Source organism: Patagioenas fasciata, chromosome 1 (genome assembly GCF_037038585.1).
Source record: "Patagioenas fasciata isolate bPatFas1 chromosome 1, bPatFas1.hap1, whole genome shotgun sequence".
Taxonomy (NCBI): Eukaryota; Metazoa; Chordata; class Aves; order Columbiformes; family Columbidae; genus Patagioenas; species Patagioenas fasciata.
In genome coordinates this window covers 120,676,614-120,700,460 of record NC_092520.1, presented here as the reverse complement: position 1 = coordinate 120,700,460, position 23,847 = coordinate 120,676,614, and the positions used below count along the sequence as shown (strand labels likewise).

At 41.1% G+C, this 23,847-nt stretch overlaps 1 protein-coding gene across 1 annotated transcript in view; it reads right to left on the bottom strand.

Annotated features, from left to right (window-relative positions):
* ATP10A (ATPase phospholipid transporting 10A (putative)) overlaps nucleotides 1–23,847 on the bottom strand; it is a 112,842-nt gene that overhangs the window by 49,115 nt on the left and 39,880 nt on the right. Inside the window, exons 2-3 of the mRNA XM_065854375.2 lie at nucleotides 20,902–21,106; nucleotides 304–389 (exon numbers count right to left, since the gene is read on the bottom strand). Of these exons, the coding sequence (XP_065710447.2) occupies nucleotides 304–389; nucleotides 20,902–21,106 (291 nt within the window). The remainder of the gene's footprint in view (nucleotides 1–303; nucleotides 390–20,901; nucleotides 21,107–23,847) is intronic.

The window sequence follows — 23,847 nt, the reverse complement described above, 5'->3', positions numbered from 1 at the left end:
AGATGGAGTTTTTTGATCTATGGAGGGAAGGAAAGGGACAAGTGTCTGTAACTGCACTGCTTCATGCATTTGTTTCTGGAGTGTAAACCGATCAAGGCTAACAACTAAATCCATCCTAAAGAATGGAAACATGAGGCACCATCTCACTCTGAAGTGAGGATCTTCTAAAAGAGACTTAAAGATGCAGCCATATTTAGATATGATGATGATGCAACCTACAGAACACAGCCCAAAACAAAACAGCATTTATTTTATTGCATATTAGAGAAGGGGAGTGTATACTTAAGTATATGAAATACTCACATGTAACCTCGAAACCTACTTAAGTCATTGTTTGGTTTCTCGCATTCAATGTCACTGGTGAACTTCAGGGGGTCAAATTCTGAATCCTGGAATAATAAAAGTGTTAAATTAGGGCAAGGACTTGAAAATTATACCCAAAATCACTTTATTTTCTAGTTTTCGTAGCATATAAAAGCCCATTTTTTTTCCAAAGGCAATCAAATGAATGTCACTGACAACTGACACTGAAAATCTAAGGGACTTGGGAACCAAAATTGTTTTAGATTTCTTCCAAAATCTCCCTTACAAGAATGACTTTTTTTCTGCAAGTGGAAGAACATGAGTTTCTAAATGTATTAGACAAAAGACACCAAGGCCAGAAGACAACTGAATTTGGTCCGGAGTGGAAAAATGAAATTTATCTGGGAAGGCTCAAAATATTCAATAGTATCACTATACTTCATGTTCAGCAAAGCTACCGAAAAACTAGGACAATATAAGTCGATAGACTGCCAATTATGAAAAAGCTAATATGAGCTTGTGAAATATTAGCAAGACTTCTTAATTGCTTTACGCCAACACAGATAAATTAATCTACTACAGTAAGTTAGATACATATAGCAGAATAACCTTTTCCTAATTAACAGTTTTAAACCTTCTTAATTGTCTAGCTCATTAGTCCGAAGCTGGTATTTTTGCTGACTATATATGTTTACCTGTAGTTAGCACCTTGTTGTGTCTGAGGAAAAACGTCCTATCACAGCATAATTACTTGATTTGTTAAATAAAAATCATGGTTCTCCCTTCTTTGTCAGACCAAACAAACTACACAGTGAAATCAGATACTCAGTCCTGGTGCTGCTGTCTCCATCGATGAGGACTACCTTTAGAAAACTGTTTTGCACACCACTTGAATGAAAGAACCAACGGTGAATTATCATATTGTTAAGCTTTCAACAGTGGTAACACTGCAAATGTTATGTTTTATAATGGCTTTGCTGAGCAGCTTCAGACTCCAACTACTGCTTCCTAGAAGGTGCTATGGGAATAGCTGACTGAAAATAAGTAACCAAAGGAGAGTCCTATTGCCAGCTTCTCTGAAACATGGGTGTCTGTCTTTGTTTTTGTTGTGTTTTGGTTTTTTCTTTGGTGTGTGTGTGTTTGTTTTTTTTTTTTTTTTTATATTGATTCTACTCAGAAGAGGTGAAAGAAACTAGATTTTAAATAAAAGAAACTAGAGGATCTGCCAGCATCACCAGCAACACCCTCCTTAATTTTTCTACCAGCTACACCTGGAAGACAGGCTTACAGTATATAGGAGACAATTCAAACCACCCACACCTGACACTTAAGGAAACCTTTCCTGTATTTTTGAGAAACAAGAGATGATAAAGAGAACCATGAAGACGGGCTGTCACTTAGAGACAGCTACAGCCCACTGGAGGAAAGAATCACTTTTACGTGCAGAATTCAGCTTGTAAACAAGGGGAGCAGGAGGAAAATAAAAGCAAAAGACAGCTCTGAACAAAGAAGATTGCTGTGCTAAAAATCAGACTCACTAAATTATAATATGTTGAAGTTGGCAGTCCATTATCTGAACCTTAGTAAGAAATCCACATGATCTTCTCAGCACCAAATGCTGTTGGTATTTAAGCTCACTAGATGTTTCTTCTTCTCAGCCTTAAATTTTTCTAGGTGACTGAAGTTTGATGCTGGGAACGCTCAGAAGCACCTAGTTCTACAGAGGCACCTAAGACATCATCAGTCTGTAGAATGGGGCAGATAGCGTAAAGCCACATGTTTGCCCCCTTTGACCCTAGTTCCTTGGCTGCTCCCTTCAGAGAGGCACAAGCACCAGTAGCCTCAAGGAAGGAATCACTGGCTGGAGCAGACACCACGAAGCTCTCAGCCCTTGACATCTATAATCTGTTACTACAGCTCCTGAACTGCACGCTCTGCCTGTGTCCTTGCCTCCAGCAGTTTAAGGTTCATGTTACAGAGACACTTCATGGGCAGCCAGTGCCACCAGGCAGCTGGCTTTGCTTGGGCTTGTTGAAGAAGGTGAAGTTCTCCCAAGTCACAGCAAAGCTTCTTGTGCTGGGAGAGCCTGTGCTGCCTACGTAACTCCTGCCCTGCTGCCTCAGAACATGATCTTCTTTTCCAGTATGTTCCTTGCAGGAAAAAAAAAAACAAACGTACAGGAAAAATTATCTACAAATGTTGCTCAAGGTATTTCAATAATATACTGTTTGTCTGCCTAAGTACTGTGTTAAAGAGTCACCACTGTAGTTCAAATTGCACTTGTAAATTGGAAGGAAAATAATATACTAGAATGGGAAACACTTTTTTTGGTCTTTGTATTATAACGTATTATATGTAAAACAGTTAATTTAGCACAAATTTTCATTCAGTTGTCCGAAAAAAAAGAAAATAAAGAAATCTTAGCATCTTTGATGGATGAGCTTGAGGGAATCCTAGATACACCTAATAACAAAACCCAGCGTAATTTAATGGAGGTTTTCTATGGCTGCAGAACTCAGCAGGGAGAGCATGGTTTCAGTGCTGTACAGATGCAGTAACTTCTAGAGCAAGTGGAAGTTTGCAGACTGAATCTCCTTTCTGCTCAGTGCCTGCCAGCAAAGCCAACAACTTTACAAAGAATAAGAAAAAATCTACTTAAAATCTATAGCTAAAGTCTTCACAAAAAATAAAAATGTAGTCAAGATCAGGGAGGACTAAACCTACCTGACTTCCCCATCACCACCATGCAACACAGTCTTTCTCCTCTGTTTGTTGGATTCTTTTAATTTATGACTCAGTTTATGAACTGACTCCCTTATCATTAAATCTAACTGTCTCTGTATTTGTGTTCCATTACAATTAACTTGAAATATGTGATTATGGTCTTTAACTAGATAATATCTGGGAGGGGAAAAAATCCAATTAGAATAGTAGTTTACGTAAGCTAACAAAGCTGTTGAATTCTGATTTATGGAAAAAGCTCTTTGGTTTATTAATAAATCAAATAGCTCAATTTCTTCCCTGTGAGATGGAAGTATAGATATACATGATGAATTACAGCTGATGACACTATTTTGATGTGAAAATGCCTTTTGGTAAATGAATGAACAAATATGTTAAACACTGCCTGCGTGTGACTGCTTTCAGTGGTTATAAAGAAGCACAAAGTTAACACAAGATTTCATAGTGATCAAAGTTCTGTTCCTGTTTTATGCTGATACCCACACTTCATCACCAAATGAAACATCAACTGCGACGAGGTTCTCATGTATTAACAGCTAAGAGAAACTACAGCTAGACAAAAGTTAAAGACAAAAGTGTTGCTTTTACAGTGCACAAATGATTTGTGCAGTTTTCTGGGTAAAAGCCTGTGAAAAACAAAATTCTCCACCACTATCTTTAACTTTTCTCTTACACTGATTTTTTGCATCACTGTTATGACACAGAAAATATGATTAAAATACAGTCAAAACCTAAACTTCCCAGATTTATGAGCAGCAGTTATCTGATGTACCTGATTTTCACTGCCTTAATTCCCACTTACAGAACTGCTGGGCATTAAGGCTGTCCCAGGCTCAAGAGGGATGAAAGGCTCCATTTCTAGACAGACTACAATCTGAATTGAGGCTTTCCAGTGCCTAATTTTCCTAAAAACTTGACTTATTTTGTGTTTTCACAGCCTTGTATTGCACAGCAACAAAACCAGGCTGCTCACAAAAAGCAGCAGAGGCATTTTTTTTTCTTTTCTGAAGGTATGTAATGGTGTCATATTTGTTATACAGTACCTTTGCATGTCTCCCAAACTTCTGCCTTGTGCACTTGGTGCTTTGAATAACTGACCTTCTGGTTGATACAAACCTGGGAGAGATTTCCCTGATTGCAAGTAAGTTCCCTACAGTATTTCACAGAACTGCTGGATAGCAAAGGCCAGGGCTAAATTCTCTTCAGGTCAGTCAGAATTTTCTGTTAAACAATGTGTTCTCCCTTTGCTACAATGTAAATTTTAATTGCCATCACTAGTTCTAAAAATGAGTCCATGTAAAATGTAGGTGAAGCAAAATATCTTGCTTATGCTTTAGGCAGAGTTCTTAGTACTAGGTAGTGTTTAATCTGGAGCACAGACTGGTCATTGTTAAGATGTTACAGAAAAAATGCGCTTGAAAGGATACATAAAGGTCACTTGGAGAAACCAGAAATCTAAAAGAAGAGCCAAAAATGATTATACTACTTTCAGTGAGTGCTGGCTTTGAAAAAAGCCAGTATAAGCACCATATATGTCAATCTAAGCCAAATCAAGCAAATCCAATTACTTTAAGAGAAAAAAAAAATAGGCACTAGAACTCAGAAGTTTTGAATTCTGTATTAACACTCCAAGGCTGCACACAATCATATTCCCACTTGACCTCTCTCCCTCCAGGCCAATCAATTTCAAATTCTCTTTGAAAGAACTCCAGTATGAGAGATGGATGATATCTAGGAGTTCAGAAACACAGATGTGTCTTTCATGAAGCTGAAAAAGGAACTGAATCCATGGTTCGTGTTGTTTTGAGAAAATGTGACTAGTGTAAACCCCACTGTCCATGCTAGTGGGCGCAGCAGTGTGCCCAGGTGGCCGAAAAGGCCAACAGCATCCTCGATTGTATCGGGAATAGTGTGGTCAGCAGGACTGTGGCAGTGATCATCCCCCTGTACTCAGCACTAGTGAGGCCCCACCTCGAATCCTGTGTTCAGTTTTGGGCCACTCACTGCAAGAAAGACACTGAGGTGCTGGAGAGAGTGCAGAGAAGGGTGATGAAGTTGGTGAGGGGCGTGGAGCACAAGTCCGATGAGAAGCAGCTGAGGGAACTGGGTCTGTTTAGCCTGGAGAAAAGGAGGTTTCACCGCCTTCTACAACTACTTGAAAACAGGTTGTAGCAAGGTGAGTGTTGGTCTCTTCTCACAAGTAACAAGCGATAAGACAAGACAAAATATCCTCAAGTTGTGCCAGGGGAAGTTTAGATTGGACATTAGGAGAAATCTCTTCACAGAAAGGGTTGTCAAGCAGTGATAGGTTAAGAGTTGAACTTGATGATCTTAAAGGTCTTTTCCAACCTAAATGATTCTGCTTCTGTGATTCTGTGATTCTTTTCACACTACCTTAGAAATTTCAGGCTCTAAAAAAATGAGTTCCTTCAGTCTTTTCCAATTGTTAGGTATTGCCCCTGCTTTTTCAACACAGTAAGCATGGATATAAGCATCATCCATAGGGCTCCAATTTGCTTAGCTGCTGGTCTTTCAGACAGATGTTGTTCCCCATTTTGGGTTTAAATTTATCATCACCATCATGGAATCACAGCAGTGTCACTCTACAACAGGGCTCCCCAGCTATACTGCATGAACCCTGGCAATAGGATGCAAATTACTTCAAAGAGTAAAACCACAAATTATGCCTGGTTACATTTGCTCTGAAGAATGTAGGGAATGGCTGGATGGTTGGTAAACGCTGCCTAAAAACCCACAGGCCTACAACCAGGGGATGAGAAGGTAAAACTGGGGGTGTGCCTTGTCCAATGCTGCATGGCCTAGGCAAACACCAGGAACCTGTTGCTGTGACCACCATGACACCAATGCAATTATTTTTCTGTGGGTAAGTCATAACATGATCTTGAAAGATGTGAAACAGAGGTTTCAATCATTTCTTCCCATGTGGTTTAAGAGTTTCAGGCATAGAGAAATAAAGAAATACATATTTTTGTCAACCATGAATGCATAGAAAAATTCATGGATATCCCCGTATTGTAGTTGTTCATATGCTGTGTTCAGAAGCCTTCAGTGCTAAATGTTATCCACTTCACTCTAGTGGTAAGAATTCTTTACGACCAATAGCATTTTAAAAACAGGTCTTGAAAGTTTCTGTGGCATGAAATGATGCACAAGATACGACAGAGGAGTGAAGACCACTTCTTGCTTCACTTTCTGCCATATTATGTCATATCAAAATGAAAAAAAAAATAAAAGAAAAAAAAAGGGGGGGATTTATTTCAATTATAAGAACCTGCCTTTCCTCAAACATCGGACTTCAGATTTTGAATTTACCAAAATAGCCTTAGTTCACTGCCTTCCTCTGAAAAAGCACTGACAAAAGTCAGGAACTTGTAATTACTTCTGAAAGGTTGAAACTTGTCAAAAAGACACACAATGATACTTATGTTAGGTATTTTTTGTATTCAGGGATTTCACAGAATGTATTTCACTTATTTGGGAGTCTTTTTGCTAGGAAAATATTTAATACCCTATCCATAAATTCTACTTCTTCCCATTTCTTAAAACTTAGGGAAATTAATTCTTACTCTAAGGAAGGCTTATTTTCCTTATGGGAGCCGACTCAGACAGATTGCACAAATCTGCTACGTATTGATTCATTCAAAGCTGAATTTCAAATTTAAGTTAAATTGCAGATGTGGAGGGTTTTGTTACTAGGTCATAACAATGCTCTTGCTATTAAACCTGATAAAGAGTTCCATTCAAAACAACAACTTAGGTCTGCAACAATTGGGCTTTGTCTCTGGGGGAAGCACAAATGTACACAGAAGAAACCATAACGGAAAGGTGTTTTCTTTAAAGTTTTCCTTAAAATAACTCCCTGTCCCTTATTTCTCAGGTGACTACTGATGTAACACCCTCTGAAAAACTTATATCCTAAAAAGGGAAGAAAATGTTAATATGCCTGTTTTACAGGGTGGGAAACCAACACGTAGATGGATTAAGGAACTATAGAGATCTGTCACAGAAAAAAGAGACTGAATTTAGCTCTCTCCAACATGACTTTGGAGCTTCAGCTGTAAGATCATTCTGAATCTCTGCAGTGAAATGCCAACCTTTCCAGCTCTGCTGGCAACCTCACGAAACTGTCATAGCTCAAGAAGCAAAACACGCTGCTCTGCCAAATGAGTTAGTTTGACAATTACACAGTGTTCAAACAACATATTCCCCTTCATTAAATGTGTGTTGTATGGGTGATTTAACAGCCTGCTAGTGATATTAATAATGCATAGTTAATAAAATGTTTTCCTTTATTCATCTGCCCTACTTTACTGCTACAGAAACCAGAGTTTAATGTTCAGTCCTTCCTTCCAATAGGACAGCATGAGCTCCCCAGGATGCCCTTGGGGTACTGGGACGGTCACCCGCTTATCACTTTGTGTTTACTGGCTACGCAGGGGATCTTATCCAGACTTCTCCCTGTACCACGACTGCTGGATAAGGGCTCTGGGATTAGTTTTGGTGTGTATTTCTAGAGGAAACAAAAAGGGAGAAATGGAGTCATGGGGACAATTCAAAGGAAATATTTAATAGACACAAATCTGCCTCAGCCAGAAAAATAGTTTTCCAGTTTAAAAGCTTTTAAGTGCAACAAGAACGCATCCCCCTAATGCATTGGTCCGTCCTATTATTGCTTTATGTAGCAGTACTCTGCATTTACCATATAAAATTAATCTGACCTTTTATTAATGTGCAACTGGAATTACATATTGATTTTATGTATTCAAAGCACGCAGACTGTTTATATACTAAAAGAGGGAAATGTTTTAATGTCTAAACTGCATTAGTCTCTCTAGCAGAATTTATCTGTGCCCCTAATTCACAAGAAAAGGAAGAAACAGTTTGATCTATGCTATTTAGGAGCTAAATAGATCCAGCTGTACATCAGAATTTAATAGCTTTGTTTTCCACACTGACAACTAGTACTATAATTGGATTTTTTTCAGTACTGTTTGTTTAAATGGAACAGAGATGTTCAGTATTCAGAAACATTGGAACAGCTGAGCAAGCCAAATACATGTTAACGGGCTGATCTTCCTCTGGCTGACCTAAGTAAAAGCCTTCCCCTTTGCAGAAAATAACATGAGGGAATAGCGCAATATCCAGCCTGCAGGAAAAGAAATGTCTTATTTGCAAGGCCAAGAAAGACCTCAGTCATTTTATGAGAGACAGCTGAAGAAACTGCTGTTAGTCCATCACAGGACAAAAGTACCAAAAAAATGTCAACAATGCTAAAAATACACGTGCAAGTTCTGATGTCCCTTGGGATTATTACAGTGGTGTGAATGAAACAGTTCACCAACTATAGTCACGCTGGTGAGTAGCAAGGGAACAGAACATGTCAAGGCTGAAATATGGACACAGATCCAGACAACTAGGAAAGTGGCATCTGCCTGTCCCAAAAGCCAGCCACTGAAATAAATGAACAGGTTCCTAATCTGTAGGAATCAACCTCAGCATTAGCTCAGTGCTTCAACTAAACCACAGACCAGACCAAGCCTCTCAAGGGCTCACAAAATTCTGCCTACAACTCACACTGACCTTCCAGAGGCTTTTTGGTTTATATTCAGAGACTTAGTGAGACGCAATCCTTCCCACTCTCCAGAGCCTTCCCCTTTCTAGAGAGATTTCTAGCAGTCTTTCTGCTGCATTTTGTAATGACTGGAAGAAAACGTTACTTGATTAGTGGCAGAGGCACGGCATGGTTATTTTCATTGAGTAGCCTAATATCTCAGGTCAGCTTCTGAACATACCGTGGCCTACTCCTGCTCTAGTCTGGGCTGCTGGCCAGTCTGACTTAGTGTGGGATGAAGTTCTGACAGAAGAAATGGGAATGAGAAGGACTAAGAGCCTTCAAGAAGAAGAGGGAAATGCCAAACACCTTGTTCACATCATTCCACAAATAAAAACCAGAACACCAGAGTCCTGACAGGAGACAGAGTGGCTGGTAACGAAGGCTTTTCCTTACGAATGGTAAAACCTGACAGTAGTGGCTCTAGCGTGACGACACAGCTAAACACACCAAAGCTTTGTGAGTCCATCTCAACCTGAGGACTGGGAATCTGGATAAAAGCAGCTTAACCTTGCAAGGCATTATGTTTAAGAAACATTTCTAGGATGTGAGGGAAACCCATAATACACAGCAACCACACAAGGAACTGAGAGACTCCAGCCCCTGCCAGATGCAGGAGAGCACAGTGGAGAAGAAGCAGTACAAATGAAAAGACACATTTATCCCAAATATTAAAGGGCAGCATTCATATCAGCACTGTCACAGGTTTATCAGCCTTTCCACAAGCATCTCTAGCATGAGAAGGCTATATAACCAAGTAAAAACTCGCCAAGCTGGACACTAGCATGCCATCTTCACTTGGAATTGCATCTTGTACCAACACTCACCATCACATGCCTGCCACACTAATGCTCTGAGGGCAAACAAGGGATTCAGAGTGTGTCCTCCTCTCCTTGATCTCAGTTGTTCCTGTACTGTCCTCCTTGCCCTGAGGAGAGGGTGGAGGGGTGGCTCTGAAGACCAACAGTCGACTTGATGGCAGCAGGGCTGCGGTTGGCATGCAGGCTACATGGGAGAAGTTGGGATGGCTGCAGAACACTTTGGGCTAGAGCTTTGCTCTTTGCTCTGTCTATTCTCATCTACTATCTGTTTTACTGAACAAGTTCCTTTTCAATCAACATGCTGCAGACTCCAGTAGTAAAGTGAAAAATACCTTTTCAAAAACCCAAGGGCTTCAAAGGTGATTTCTTTTCAGACACCAGCTGATAGCATAGATCTTATAAAAAGAAATTCATGGTGGCCTTGTCAGTTCCAAAACCGTACAGCAGAGCTGGGAAATGAGCTGAGGAGGAGGAACATGTATTGCTGGGGTAGGGATTGAGGTTTGCCTCCCTATTCAGCACTCCAGCCAGATTCATGCTTCAGGTGCACATGATAGTTACGAAGTTCCTGCATAGTGTCTTCAGTAACCCGTATGCCTTGTTCAGTTAAGTGTGGAGTTAAAACATACATGCATATGATCTGTTGAATCAGAACATAGCAGAAGAGCAGACTCTGTTACTCCTGTGGAAGCTTCCCCCACCAGCTAGCTTCTCCTTGGGGCAGATGTCATCTACCTGGATTTCTGCAAAGCCTTTGATACATTTCTCCACAACATTCTTGCTGCTCAATAGGAGAGATAAGGGCTTGATGGACAGGCAGTTAGATGGACAAGGAATTGGTTGGATGGCCATGTCTAAAGAGTTACACTCAATGGCTCGATGTGGTGTCCCTCAAGGATCTGTACTGGCATCAGTACTGTTTAGCATCTTCATGAATGACATAAACAGTCGGATCAAGTGCACACTCAGCAAGTTTGCAGATGACACTAAGCTGAGTGGTGTCGTTGACATGCCTGAGGGATGGGATGCCATCCAGAGAGACCCTGAGAGGCTTGAGGAGTGGACCCCTGTGAATTTCATGAAGTTCAACAAGGCCACGTGCAAGGTCCTGCACCTTGGTCGGGGAAACCCCCAATATCAATACAGACTGGGGGATCGATGGGTTCTGAGCAGCCCTGCAGAGGAGGACTTCGGGATACTGGCGGATGAAAAAAATGGATATGTGCCAGGAATGTGAACTTGCAGCCCAGAAGGCCAATCATATCTTGGGCTGCAAGATACTCAAAAGGACTATACCCAGCAGGTCAAGGGAGGTGATTCTGCTCCTCTGCTCTGCTCTGGTGACACCCCACCTGGAGTCCTGCGTCCAGCTCTGGGGCCCTCAGTACAAGAAGACATGGACCTGTTGGAGAGGGGCCAGAGGAGGGCCATGAAAATGATTCAAGGGCTGGAATACCTCTCCTGTGAAGAAAGGTTGAGAGAGTTGGGGTTGTTCAGCTTGGAGAAGACCCTGGGGAGACCTTATTGTGGCCTTTCAGTATATAGAGGGGGCCTGTAAGAAAGACAGAGAGAGACTTTTTGCCAAGGCCTGCACTGACAGGATAAAGGGCAACAGTTTGAAACTGAGAGTAAATTTAGATTGGATATAAGGATTAATTTTTCACCACAAGGGTGGTAAGACACTGAGACAGGCTGCCCAGAGAAACTGTGGATGCCCCATCACTGAAGTGTTCAAGGTCGAGTTGGAAGGCGCTTTTAGCAACCTGGTCTAGTGAAAGATGTCTCTGCCCATGACTGGAGGGCTGGACTAGGTGATCTTTAAACACAATCCACTTTGTGTTTCTGTGATTCCTACACAAAACACTCACTACTATACGAATTCCAATAAATGTGTGATGTGGAAGCGCAACCAATGAGAACAAATGTCAGGAATAAGACCATCAGGGAGAACATAATTGAATAAAACAGTTTGTGTCATTTTTCTTATATGTCATTATCAGTTATTTATTCTGCAACCTGAAACAAAGAATGCTGAAACAGTTTATTGTGGAGCAGCAGCAGATGTTCCATTTGCTTTTTGTTGCTCAATAGCTGACAAGAACCATCTCCATAGAGTTAATAGTAAGACAAAGCCATTTTTAGTCCTTCCTCTTACACTGCAACAGCCTGTCAGTCAGATTCCTGTGATCTTAGACATGCGGGCCACACTGCTCTACAGGTATGAGTATACTTAGCCATCTGGGACATGTTTTTGAATCTGGTATTTAATTAAGTCAAGCCAAAAATATAATAAGCAAACAAACTTGGAAAATTTAAGTAGACGCTGGTAAATGCTCATGACAACTTCCATGTGCTTTCTAACCATGTTGTATGTTAAATGTAAAATTATCTTCCTCTTAGAAGCCAAAAGGCTAAGTGTTCCCTGCTTTGACATAAAATTGTTCATTACTGTGTCATTTAGAAAGCTGAGCTAGTATATTAGCACTGAGGCCTAAAAATCTCATAAAAATCTCTCTACTGATGATTTTAATTCAAAATCAAATGGAAGTATAAGCACTACAATTCTGTGTTAACTGTATCTTCTTCAGCCATGTACCTACAGGACAATCATGGTTTTCTCTCTCTCAGGCACACAGACATATGTAAAATTCCTGACCACCACAGAGTCATAGCAGAGCTTAGAAGCATGAACCAGAGTCTAACCAGTGAATGGAAATTTTCATGAGTTTATTGAAATAACAGTTTTAAGACATATAGCCAGCCACTTCCCATGTAAGTAACATTTTAATGCAAATTTCTACTGGCCTCTGTGACCTTATCAGTACTAAAATGCGTAAAAGACTTGGAGGGTAGCAGGTGGGGGAAACAGAAGTGAGATGAAGGTTCACATCGTGGATGTTGAGATAAATACAGGAGTTCCCCATTTTTTGCTCTGCCTTTTCTGGCAGAAAAGCAGACCTCTTCTCCACCTCAGTGCTTTCAAAGGAAAGTGAGACCATACCATTATGCTGGGGTTACATGTGGCTTAATACCATGAACCCTCCTGCTCTGGAAAAGAAGACCCTTCCATCCTTTCCTAACCACTGATACTGCCAACTGGGGTTGTGGTATCAGAGACAAATATAGCGTGATGAGTTTCCAGATCAAAAATCCTGGCCCTAAAATCAGGAGTTTTCACTGTTATATGACAAAATCTAATTTCCTGTTATGTCATGTTCCCAGCTGACAGGCCAATGTATGGCTAAGGAATAGACAGTTCTTGAAATAAACTTTTGTTCAGTAAAACTGAATTAGGCTAGGAGATCAGAAAAGTCATGGGAAAAAAAAAAATGAAAATGTCTCTTAACTTGCTTTAAATGCAAATGTTTACTTCTGTGTAATAGGAAAACAGTATAGGATTTTATTTTCCCTACAGGCCTGAAATGCTACCTTGTTTTCTAATGCTTTTTCAGAGGAAAAGAACAGAATGGAAAGATGCTGGGCTATACAGAGAAAAAAATGTCCCACCTTTCTAGAGGTCAGATGCAGCACAAGCACTGTCATACAACATTTCCTTAGGTGGCTTTACCATTGTTCAATCAGCACTGGAAGGACTACCCTAGAGATGGGAGGGACTGCCACAGCCAAGACATTCAAATTCATATTCATCAATTTAGCCCATTTAACCTATCATATGTTCAAACAATGGTAAAAACCAAGTACTCAAGCACTCCTAGGAACTACTCTTTCCCCTCCCTCAATGATTAGACTAAGATATCAAAAATTTTCTCTTACGGTTATTCAAATTATTTGTTCCCCTAACGAAGCTCTCTCCACAGTCAAACTTGCGGCCCGGACACCTGCACAATGGAAACTAGAAAGAGATGATAACCTCTCTCAGAGCTGACCAAGGAGGAAGTGAACCATCAGTTCTTGAGGTTTTTATTTCCCCATACCTCCCAGAGCGAGAATGCTGACTAAATGCCACAGTAAAATGGTAGAGTGAAAAGTAGTTCTCAGTCCTCCTATGGTGCATGTAGCTTGCACAAAAGTTTGCCACAGCACTGACTTGGGTACTGCTCTGCACCAAGCTGTTTCGCACGCAGCTGCTACACACTTGTGTCTCTGTTAGAAAAACACGAGTTGCCTCCTCTTTAACCAGACACGTCCACAGTTTCCGTGCAAGTCTTCTCTGAATGTGTTACTATCAAAAAAAACCATACAACAACAAAGGTGTACAGCTTTTCACAGCGATTCAACCCTCATCAAAGAAATCTCCTGAACATTCAAGGCATCACCTCAGATAAAGGTCTTCACGGGGTGGGACTTGTTCACATTTTGTACTGACAAACACAAGTCTTCTTAAAAGACTTGTTTCACTAAAATCTTCAGCTAAACTTTAAAACTAAAAAAAAAAAAAAATAGTTTTTAATTTAATATTCTGGCAGTGCATAGGGGAAAAAACATTGTCTTCTTTTGCTTGTTTGTTTTGTTTTGTTTTTAACTCCCTTTTCCCTCAGGGAAACCTAATTTTGGGAACGTGTGGGATGGAGTACTAATCTGCTGTTTTAACATGTGCGTATCTGGAATTTTTGAGCCACTTTTCCTAGCTTTGTGAACCTTCTCAAAATACTGCAAAAAAAAGAAAGGCAGAAGGGATAACCTCCATAAGATGCTGGAGGGACATTCACTGTTCTTGTGGCCTGACTGTAGCCTGCTGAAGTACTTACAGACTAAACAACACTGAATATGCTGACTAGTTCACACCTACTTGATTACAATTGTGTGCTGTTACCACTAATTTCAGGTGGATGATAGCCTGAGGCTATCAGTGGGGCAAGGAGTGACAGGGAGAGTATACCTATGCCAATTCTTGTGTTGCTTCAGAAGACTCAATCAGATTCTTTTGAGATAAGTAGTTCATATCAGCATGTGAGTTGAAAACTAATCTGCCTGGGAGTTGTGCTGGTTTAACTTCAGCTGTTCCCACCAACTGGGCTGGTGTAACCAATGTAGATGGCTGCAGAAGAAATTGCAAGAAATCTTAGCTCAGTTTAGGCTAAACTGAAATTTGAAAATTGCTTTCTTTCCTCTGCGCCAACCCCCTCCCTTTTATTTTTAGGGAGAAGAACTGAATGAAAAAAGAACATCTACACTGAGATACCTAGGCTGTCCTGTGAGTTATTTTTGTGCAATTAGCATGAGTTGCCCTTCCCAAAGTGCTTCATGCATAGAGCAGCCTGCAGCCACCAACAGTCAGGCTCACAGTGCTGCCCTTCTAGAAAGCAGCCTTGTCTTCTCTTCTGGACCAGTTTCTGCCTAGGACTCACAGGGAAATAAGAGAGATGGTATAAATGGCTTAATGCTTGGAATACAGAGCTGTGAAACTGTTCCTATAAATCCAGCTGTACCCATGATGGTTCCAGCACTGTGCAAGAACAGGTAGGGCTGGAATGAAATCTGGATCTGCCAATTTGGGCCAGCTTCCAGACTGGGACAGATGAGCAAATGTGCCTGCAAGAAGCATAGACTCAGAGTTTATACATTTTCCAGAAAGGTTCACATACTGACTTGTGAGGAAATCAGACTGATGTATTATTTTGGTGCTAGTCTGCATGCAAATGAACCCTCCCAAACAGAGAGACACCAAATTCGATGTGCTTTTTAGACAAATTAAATAAGAAGCCACGAAGTCATTTGCAAGGCTTATCTGAACGTGTTTAATCATGCTAGTACAAGCTTGTTTGGAACAAATGTCTGCTCTTAGGAGAAAATGAGAGGGAAAAAAAATTCATCCCCTACTCCCATCAGCTCTCAGAGGGATACATGCACCTTCTCAGAGGGGTGGCAGCTGCTAGATTTAGCTTAGCTTTCAGCTGAACTAAAGATTTCCACAGAAACATCCAGGACATAGCCAGCGGTTAATAAACCATAAGCTGCTCCAGAATTCACAGTGAGTCTTTGTGGATTTTGTTAAAAGGCATACTGAGTCAAAACAGTGGAGTATTTTGTTTGTTTCGTACTATAAGGCAGCAAGAAAATGTAAATGTTTTTTCATGAGTCTAGATTAATACTATCAAAATATCCTAAATCAAGTTTATGAAACCTGAAAGGGAGTTTTGAGCTTTTGCAGCCCAAGCTGCATCTGCTTATCCGCTCTCTGAAGAGCGGCTGACACAACGTCTCCGATGGATGGAAAACATTCCATAAGCAACTGTGGAGGGTGTGGTGGCACAGCAGCCTGCAGAGGAGCACAGAAAACACATTGATTCCTCCTGCCAACAGCGTCTCCTATCAGATCCAGCACACCAGAAATGGCTGCTGTGGGTGGGTTAGATATTAGAAGGAAACTGGTGTTTTGTGTTGTGTTGTGTTTTGTTTTGTTTTCCAAGAGATGCTCCCTGATGACTGCTGACACCGTTAGATCACTCCCAGGGGAATTCAGCACAGTGCTTTCTGCCAGCTGCGCCTGGCAGCAGGTCGTGCTGCACACACGGATCTGATCCATCTTTCAGTGTGAAGACAGTCCACTATCATTTTGACTTTAAAACAAGCCACACAGAAGTATGTTTCTGACTATTTGAAACATTTCTAGCATATCCTGTAGCTGGATAACAAGACCACAGTATTTAAAGCCTCAGAGGAAAAAAATGTCAAGGCCCTTGAAAAATCTCCTGGTTCCTTTTTTTTTTTTTTTTAAAACTACTCAGTGAGTGTTTTTTTTTTTTCTTGACTGGCTATTGTAAATGTACAACAACAAGGTATACATTAAAATTGGTATCTTCAGATGTACAAGCCACAGAGGAATATACCAGTGACTCTTCTCACAGCTTGTGTATCTACAGGTTGTAGAATTGTGTACAGAAAGTACACATTTGTGTAAGACAGATCACAATCATTTACACACAAAGCTAACAAGCACTCCGATCCCAGTCTACTATAAATTACACAGACAAAACAAAGCAGCACTAAAATAAGCAATATTTCTGGTCACTTGCACTATAAAGGAAAATAGCTTCTTGGAATTCACAGAGAGATCCAATCCAAGCCCACAAATGCTGATCTTGGATCTTCTGAGCATATGTTTAGAGTATGCCTGCAAAGCACTGGATACAAGGATACAGAACTGCTTCTATAATTGCTTATTGCTGCTTTGAGTCAGGCTAAAAAGAGATCAGAAAGGTACTTTTCTGAGCAAAAGTCTGGAAAGGGAAACTAAGACCTTTTGCTTTCTGAGACTATGGGCCTTACATGCTGTTAATGCCGAAGAGAGACACAAAGGACCTTCCAGAGGACAGCTGTACACATCATAACAGTGCTGGGCTTGCTGGCCTCTGGAGAGGCCATTTGGAGAGGGTGCTGCCGTGCAAGAGGACATCCCAGCCCACAACCCACTTCAGCCGCTCTAAATTGGCGACCAGGCTCCCTATGACAAGCAGCTCAGCGCAGACCCATGGGATCGTAAATTGCATGGGTGGGCACAGGGCAGGAACAGAATAATGAGAGCGTGAAAGTGCTTAAAACAACTGTTCCTAACCCCAACCCTTCTTTCCCATGCCCAGCAGAGTGACAGGTACAGAAATAGCTATCCTTCATCAACCTGCTTCACAGGCACATGCTTGGAATCTATCAGTTCATATAAGAAAAACAGAAAGGCCAAGCTTTGTAACACAGCTTCTTTCAAATGCTTCAGAAACTGCTACAGAGACATTATTCAAAGACAGCTATGGGCAGCTGATATTTTAAGAAAACGCTTCCAAAAAAATCCCTGGTTTTTGTCCTATGATTTACCACATGACCAGTCACGTCATTCTGGAAGGAGGGTGGAAGAAGAGCTTAGCAGTGTGGGAAAGAGAGGGTCAAGACTACATAATCTATTTGTTTGTTTTCCTGCTTGAACAACAGGGCTGCAGAATGACACAGAACCAAACAGCTACAAACATAACTGAGAGTCATTCTGCTGAGTAGAATGGTAACATAAAAATGTAAATACAACTCCTGTCCAATGCATGAACAAACTGGGATGCAGGTCCTATAAGAGATTTGGGAACAAACTTTTCTGAGGTTTGGTAAAGGGATAGTCAGCATTTGGTGCAAGAAAATTTTGGTCTTACAAAGTACTTTACAATACCTAACAATAACTTCTCTCCAGTTGTGGCTACTTATAACACATCCAGATAGGAACTGAACTTCACTCCAAAGAATGGGTATTACCTTGCTATTCCATACTACTTGTCTGTGGGCCTACTCTTCATCCAACATTTCCCAAGCAGCTCCCTCTATCCCCCTGCTGAGTGTCTTGTAGCAGGGCGACACCTGCAAGAACCAGGGGAGAGCTTATCCCCACTACTGTGGGGTGAGGAAGCTAATACTGCTGCATCAATTACCAGCGTGCTCAGACAGGTTTTGGCCAGGACTTTAATGAGGATGGAAAGTATTCTGCTACGTAACTTACGGGATGCTGTGACAGAGAGGTACTGGGATGCTGCAGCTGCTGAGGTCTTGGTACTTGCAGGTGTGCACTTTGCCTACAACTTAGTTGACGCAGGAACCCAGGCTTGGATATTTCCTGCTTTCTCAGCTATTTTAAGAGAGGGGAGGTAGTCACATGTGGTTTTCTTACAAGCTCTCTTTCAATACTGGACTTCTTGGGGACTAGTTCTGTTTTCATTGGAATGAATGAGTTTTCTGTCACTGACCCCAGTTTAACACCTGAAGATTTATTATGGATCCCACTGCTATTGCAGCTAGGCATCTTGGGATCTAAAATTTATTTTTAAAAATTATTTACCCATATATTTTGGAGCATACTTCTCCATAGAAAAGTTCCATATCATAATACAGAGAACTAAAATACAGAAGGAGGATGGGCTGGAAATGCAAAGCTCGTTAAGTGCCTACAAAGCTGACTGAAAGTTATCTATACCATCACTGATTTCCTCAGTAAAGTAGGGTATGCTGAGCAAGCCGTTCCACATACACCCTGATGTGCTGAGCTGCTTGGCACACAAACGCAGCTTTCACTCCCTAGGTAGTCACTGTTTCTTCAGCCTTCTTCCCTAATGAGGCCAAATTCAGTCTTGGATAACCTTTAACCTGTTTGAGGAGGAAATGACACTGACACTCACTTCCACACAACAGTCTAGAGGTGACAGGTCTTGCCAAACTGCACAAAACCCAGACTTGAAGTCTTCAGCTGCTTGGTTTAGATGAGCAATTTAAACTTCAGTGAGAAGGCCAAACATGAGATTGCAGGGTACTCCCAGTTTTCTTGCTGTATTAATGCCCGTGTTTACTGGGTGGAGACACTCAACAACTGGTGGCCCAGGTAAACATCTAGGGGTCACAGCTCGCACGAGCCAGGGGGTCTGTAGGATTGGCAGGTCCTCTCTCAGCCCACCAGCTTCCAGGAATCACACTTCCCATTCTGAATAGTGAATCTGCTGCCAGGGAAGATGAGGACCCTAGAATCATAGAATCATTTTGGTTGGAAGAGATCCTCAAGATCATCGAGTCCAACCATTAACCTAACTCTAGCATTAAACCATGTCCCTAAGAACCTCATCTACACATCTTTTAAGCAACTCCAGAGATGGTGACTTCACCACTTCCCTGGGCAGCCTGTTCCAATGCCTGACAACCCTTTTAGTGAAGAAATTTTTCTTAATATGCAACCTAAACCTTCCCTGGCACAACTTGAGGCCATTTCCTCTTGTCTTATCACTTGTTACTTGGGAGAAAAGACCAACACCCTCCATGCTACAACTTCCTTTCATGCAGTTGTAGACAGCGATAAGGTCTTCCCTCAGCCTCCTTTTCTCCAGGCTGAACAGCCCCAGTTCTCTCAGGCACTCCTCATCAGATTTGTGCTCCAGGCCCCCCACCAGCTTCGTTGCCCTGACACAGTACAAGGGACTCCTCTGGGCAGCAAAGTTTTTGAAAGCCAGTCTTGTGATGATCTGTATTTGCACACATTGATTCCTTTCACTGTGTTTACCAACACCTCCTGCTGTGTGTCAGAGGGTACTGAATCACAAAAATCCAGCCATCCACTGTGAATGAGGGGAAGAACTTGTGCCTTCATGGATCTTCCTTTAAGATAGACCTGGGACATGCCCCTAGCTTATAACTATACCCACAACACAAAAACATCCTGGTATTCAATAGCCTATATGCAAACTGTAGTTTCTGTTTTACATAATGTTCCTGAGGTCACGTATGAAGTCTGGGTTGGCAGAGAGCTGGGACACATCAACTGAGTACCTCCCTGGAACTCTACTCACTGGGAGAAATTTCCTCTCAGTGGGAACAGGAGGGGACATTTGAGAAGAAATTTAATTAGCTTCTTTGAAACAATCAGAGTTTTTGAAACATTTGGCCTGTAGCTGATTAAGCTTCTTGCTGTGGCAGTAGCTACTGTATTATGTCTAAATTCTATGTGGAAATCACTGATGATTAAACAAGTCTTTATCTTACATTTTCATAAGCTATTCAGAGAAAGGCTCTATCTACCATAAAGAATTATTTGGAAGGCACATTGATTTTTATCCTGTTGGTTGGATTGCAACTTCATTAATGTTGATCTACCTCAGTATGACTATAGGCTTCTGTAGCTATCTTTGATAACAGAGGTAAGGGCAGCAGCTCCCACTGTTTGCAAAATCTCTCAAATGAGAAGAGTTACTAGGAAAAAATATTTAACTGAGTTTTAGAAAATATTTTTTTCCTGACAAAATACAGGAAACTGGCTAGCTGGCAAGAGGGTTTGGAGAGAAGGGCATACAAATAAATACTATTTCAACACGATTATTAAAGCAAGTAAAACTTCAGGTAATTTCCTCTAATTCTGCTGACAGTAACTGATCTGGATTTTACTTTGTTTCAAAATAGTGCTGTTGAGGAGAGATAAGCAGAGTGAGAGAGCAGTAAAACAGATTTTCAGCACAGACACCTCCAGAATGCATGTATGCTGCCCCTTTAAATCTTAAAAGATTAAGTGCTCCAAGTACTAGAGGGTTATTCTGCAACATGAAGTTTCAGGCAAAATTCCTAATTGAAACTGATCTGGTTTTGCAGGCAGGAAAAGTAGTTGTTTATATTTAAATATCTTCTCACGGGCAGTTAAAATGTGTGTTCAAAAATCAAGCTACAATAGAAGCCATTGAAAACCCCCAACATTTTCCAACCGCACACAATTGCCCCAAATATTTCCCATTCAAATTCAGGGGAAAATTATGGTAAAACTTCTGATATTATGATGAAGTCAGCTGTTGGCAAGTGCTAGTATTTTAATGACAACCATAACCGCAATTCATTAGCACTTCTAGAACAAGCACATTTAGCTGGTGTGGAGCAGACTGGTGAACAGTTTACTTACCTGAAACAAATTCTTATCTTAAATGAGAATTAGGAATGATGACTTACCAGCTCTAAGAACCGCCTCACCACCTGTCTTTGTTTTAAGTTAGTTTCACCATCCAGGTTGGCTGTTTCTATATGGCACAGCCCATCGGGATCACTTGAGGAGAGCAGCAATATGTCAGCAGGTATAATTTCATTGCAGCGAAGCTGCACGAAGTCTCCAACTTCCACTTCTTTCCAGTATCTGCTTATATATTTCTTCTCATTTCTGGAGGAAACAAAAAGAAAAAAAAAAGACAAGACATTTACAGGACATATATAAAAAATACAGAGACTGGGGTGCTTCCGGTAAGATCAGGCACTCTGAAGTTACGCTGGGAAAAGGCAATGCAGACTGCCAGGAGGCCACTTCCCACCAACTCAGAACCAGGTCTGAGCTCCCAGGATATTCCTTTAAGGCCCAGAGGACCATGTGTGGATGTCAGACCTGCCTAATAAGCAGAGTAAGCAGGAGCTTCATGCACTCTCCTTTTCCCTCCTTCATGCTCTGAGCCATCCATCTGACCCCAGGAAGGGGAGGGGACTCCTTCTTGTATTGCTTGAAAAGGAGTCACTTTCAGGGCACGGGGTGAACTGAGAAGACAGAGAACACCTGCCTGGCACAGTTCCTGAACATCCTCCATCACCCACCACCCCCTTGCACCCGCAGATTCTTGCCCCTTGTTCCCTCTGTCCAACAAGGACAAACTTTGTATAGTGCTGCATGTGATATTTGGATGAAGGAGCCAAAAATCCCTAACTGAAAGGAATTTCCACTATTCTTCACTAAACATAGAATTACAAGGACATGTCAGGAGAAAAAACAGTCCCAACTGCTCTGCTGGGAAAGGACACTGTCATTTCTTTTAAATATTTCTGCTGTGTCTCCATTCTAGCCATACTGCTACCTGTTCCATAGCTCATTTCTGCGTAGTTACGCTGAATCTTTTTATTTTGAAGTGTAATTTATTTGTCAATTCAAAGACTTACCCACCTGAAACACTCATGTGTATGTTGTTAATTTAGATCCAGCCACTAAACATTTCTAAAGGTCATGCTAGTTTGCTATTTTTTTTATTCTTTCAACTTTTTCTTGAGATCAAGAAGAAGAAGGAACAGGTGATTGCTTAATTAATTCTAGATTTCAGTTTTAGTTCAAGGTTTTAGTTTTATGACACGCACAGATTCATGTGCTTTCTTGGTATTTGCGTAAATTGCTTTCTTCTGTTGTGTTTTTGAAAGAAATTAATTTCAAAGCAGCCACAATATTAACTTGGTAAAATATCTCCTGAAAATGGGAAGCTGCTATTCTGACACTTTTCTAAGCTGTCAGAAGGCCTTTTGCCATGTGAGCACTGAGATGGCCGTCAGCACTGGCACTGTCACCAGAGACAGTCTCCCCTGGCGGCACTTTAACCGGTAGAATAGGATTCTGATCATGGTGAGGGGTGGTGACAATCACTTTATGCTCTTTAAAATGTATTATTTTAAACTACATCACTTCCAGATGTATTTTGTAGATTTGTAACCCAATGGAAGCACACAAGTCTTGCCAGTGTTGTTACTTTGGAGTTACTGATAGTCATGCCATGTCTAATTGATCCTTGTCATGCCTCCACTGGTGTTACAAGAATCAGTAATTTAATTGGCTTTTACCCACGCATTTAGCCTAAATCCTGAACAATACTGTGTCAGGTAGCACAACAAGGATGTATCAGATCAGGTTTTACCTCCCAGAATTTCTTCATTGTCCTTTCCTAACATACAGTTTATGAAGGGAGGAATGAAAATCATGGCTAGGATTTCTATTTTGATAAAACCTGAAAAAGATTAATAACACCCAAGTATAAAACACAATAGTCAAACAAGGGCAGGCAATGTACATACTAGGTGCTGAAATTACCTACTCCCTTCACACTCAGGCCGAAACCAACATTTAAATTTTTCTGCTAATGAGTGTGAATTGCTTTGAAACACAATGCGCCATAATGTAGTAAAAATCACTGCATCGCAGATCTGAAGGGTTTGTAGCCATGCGAACTGTGACTCCAAATCCCTTCACATGTCACCATTGTTCTTCATCCTTTTTGATTTAACTGTGAAACTGGGTGATGTTCAAATGCATGTACAATGGAGTGGCAGTACAGAAGTGTAACCAGGCTAAAAATAGCAAGTAGTCCCATACTATGCTATAAGTGCTACAATTTTTTATTTGACTTCTATTGTTTGAAAAGCATTGCTATTTTAGCATTTCCTCATCTCTCACATGCTTAGCAACTGCCACAAGTATATACACTATAGCAGGAAGGGTGGATATGGAGCAACACAGGGACAAAGGACTCTGCTGGAATAAATGAAGTTGTTCACTGTGAAGAAGAGAAGGATGTGGGGAGATCTTACTGCAATCTTTTAGTATCAGTATACAAAGAGGGCTTATACAAAAGACAGACTTTTTGCCAGGGCCTTTAGTGACAGGACAAGGGGCAATGGCTTTAAATTGAAAGAGGTTTAGACAAAACATAAACTGAAAGTAGGTTTAGATGAGACATAAGGAAGAAACTTTTTATGATGCGGGTGATGAGACACTGTAAAGGTTGCCCAAAGAAATTGTGGAAGCCCCATCATTAGAAGTGTTGAAGGTCAGGTTGGATGGGGCTTTGACAAACCTGATGTAGTGAAGGATGTCTCTGCCTGTGGCAGGAGGGGCTGGGCTATGTGATCTCTAAAGGTCCCTTCCAACCCAAAGCATCCTGTGATTCAGTGAATCTATCAAAGCAAGATCTGCACACTCACCAGGGCTCTGGGGCTGAACCCCTTCGTCAGACACATGGAAACAATTTGATCCACTGCTCTGCTTCATCAGCCCTTTTTCTAACAAGGGCAAGTACTGGATGGCAAATGACTGTCTACATGGAAAATTACTTTCAAATCCTCCTCAGCCAAGGTTGCTTTATGTCCCCTAGCACCACT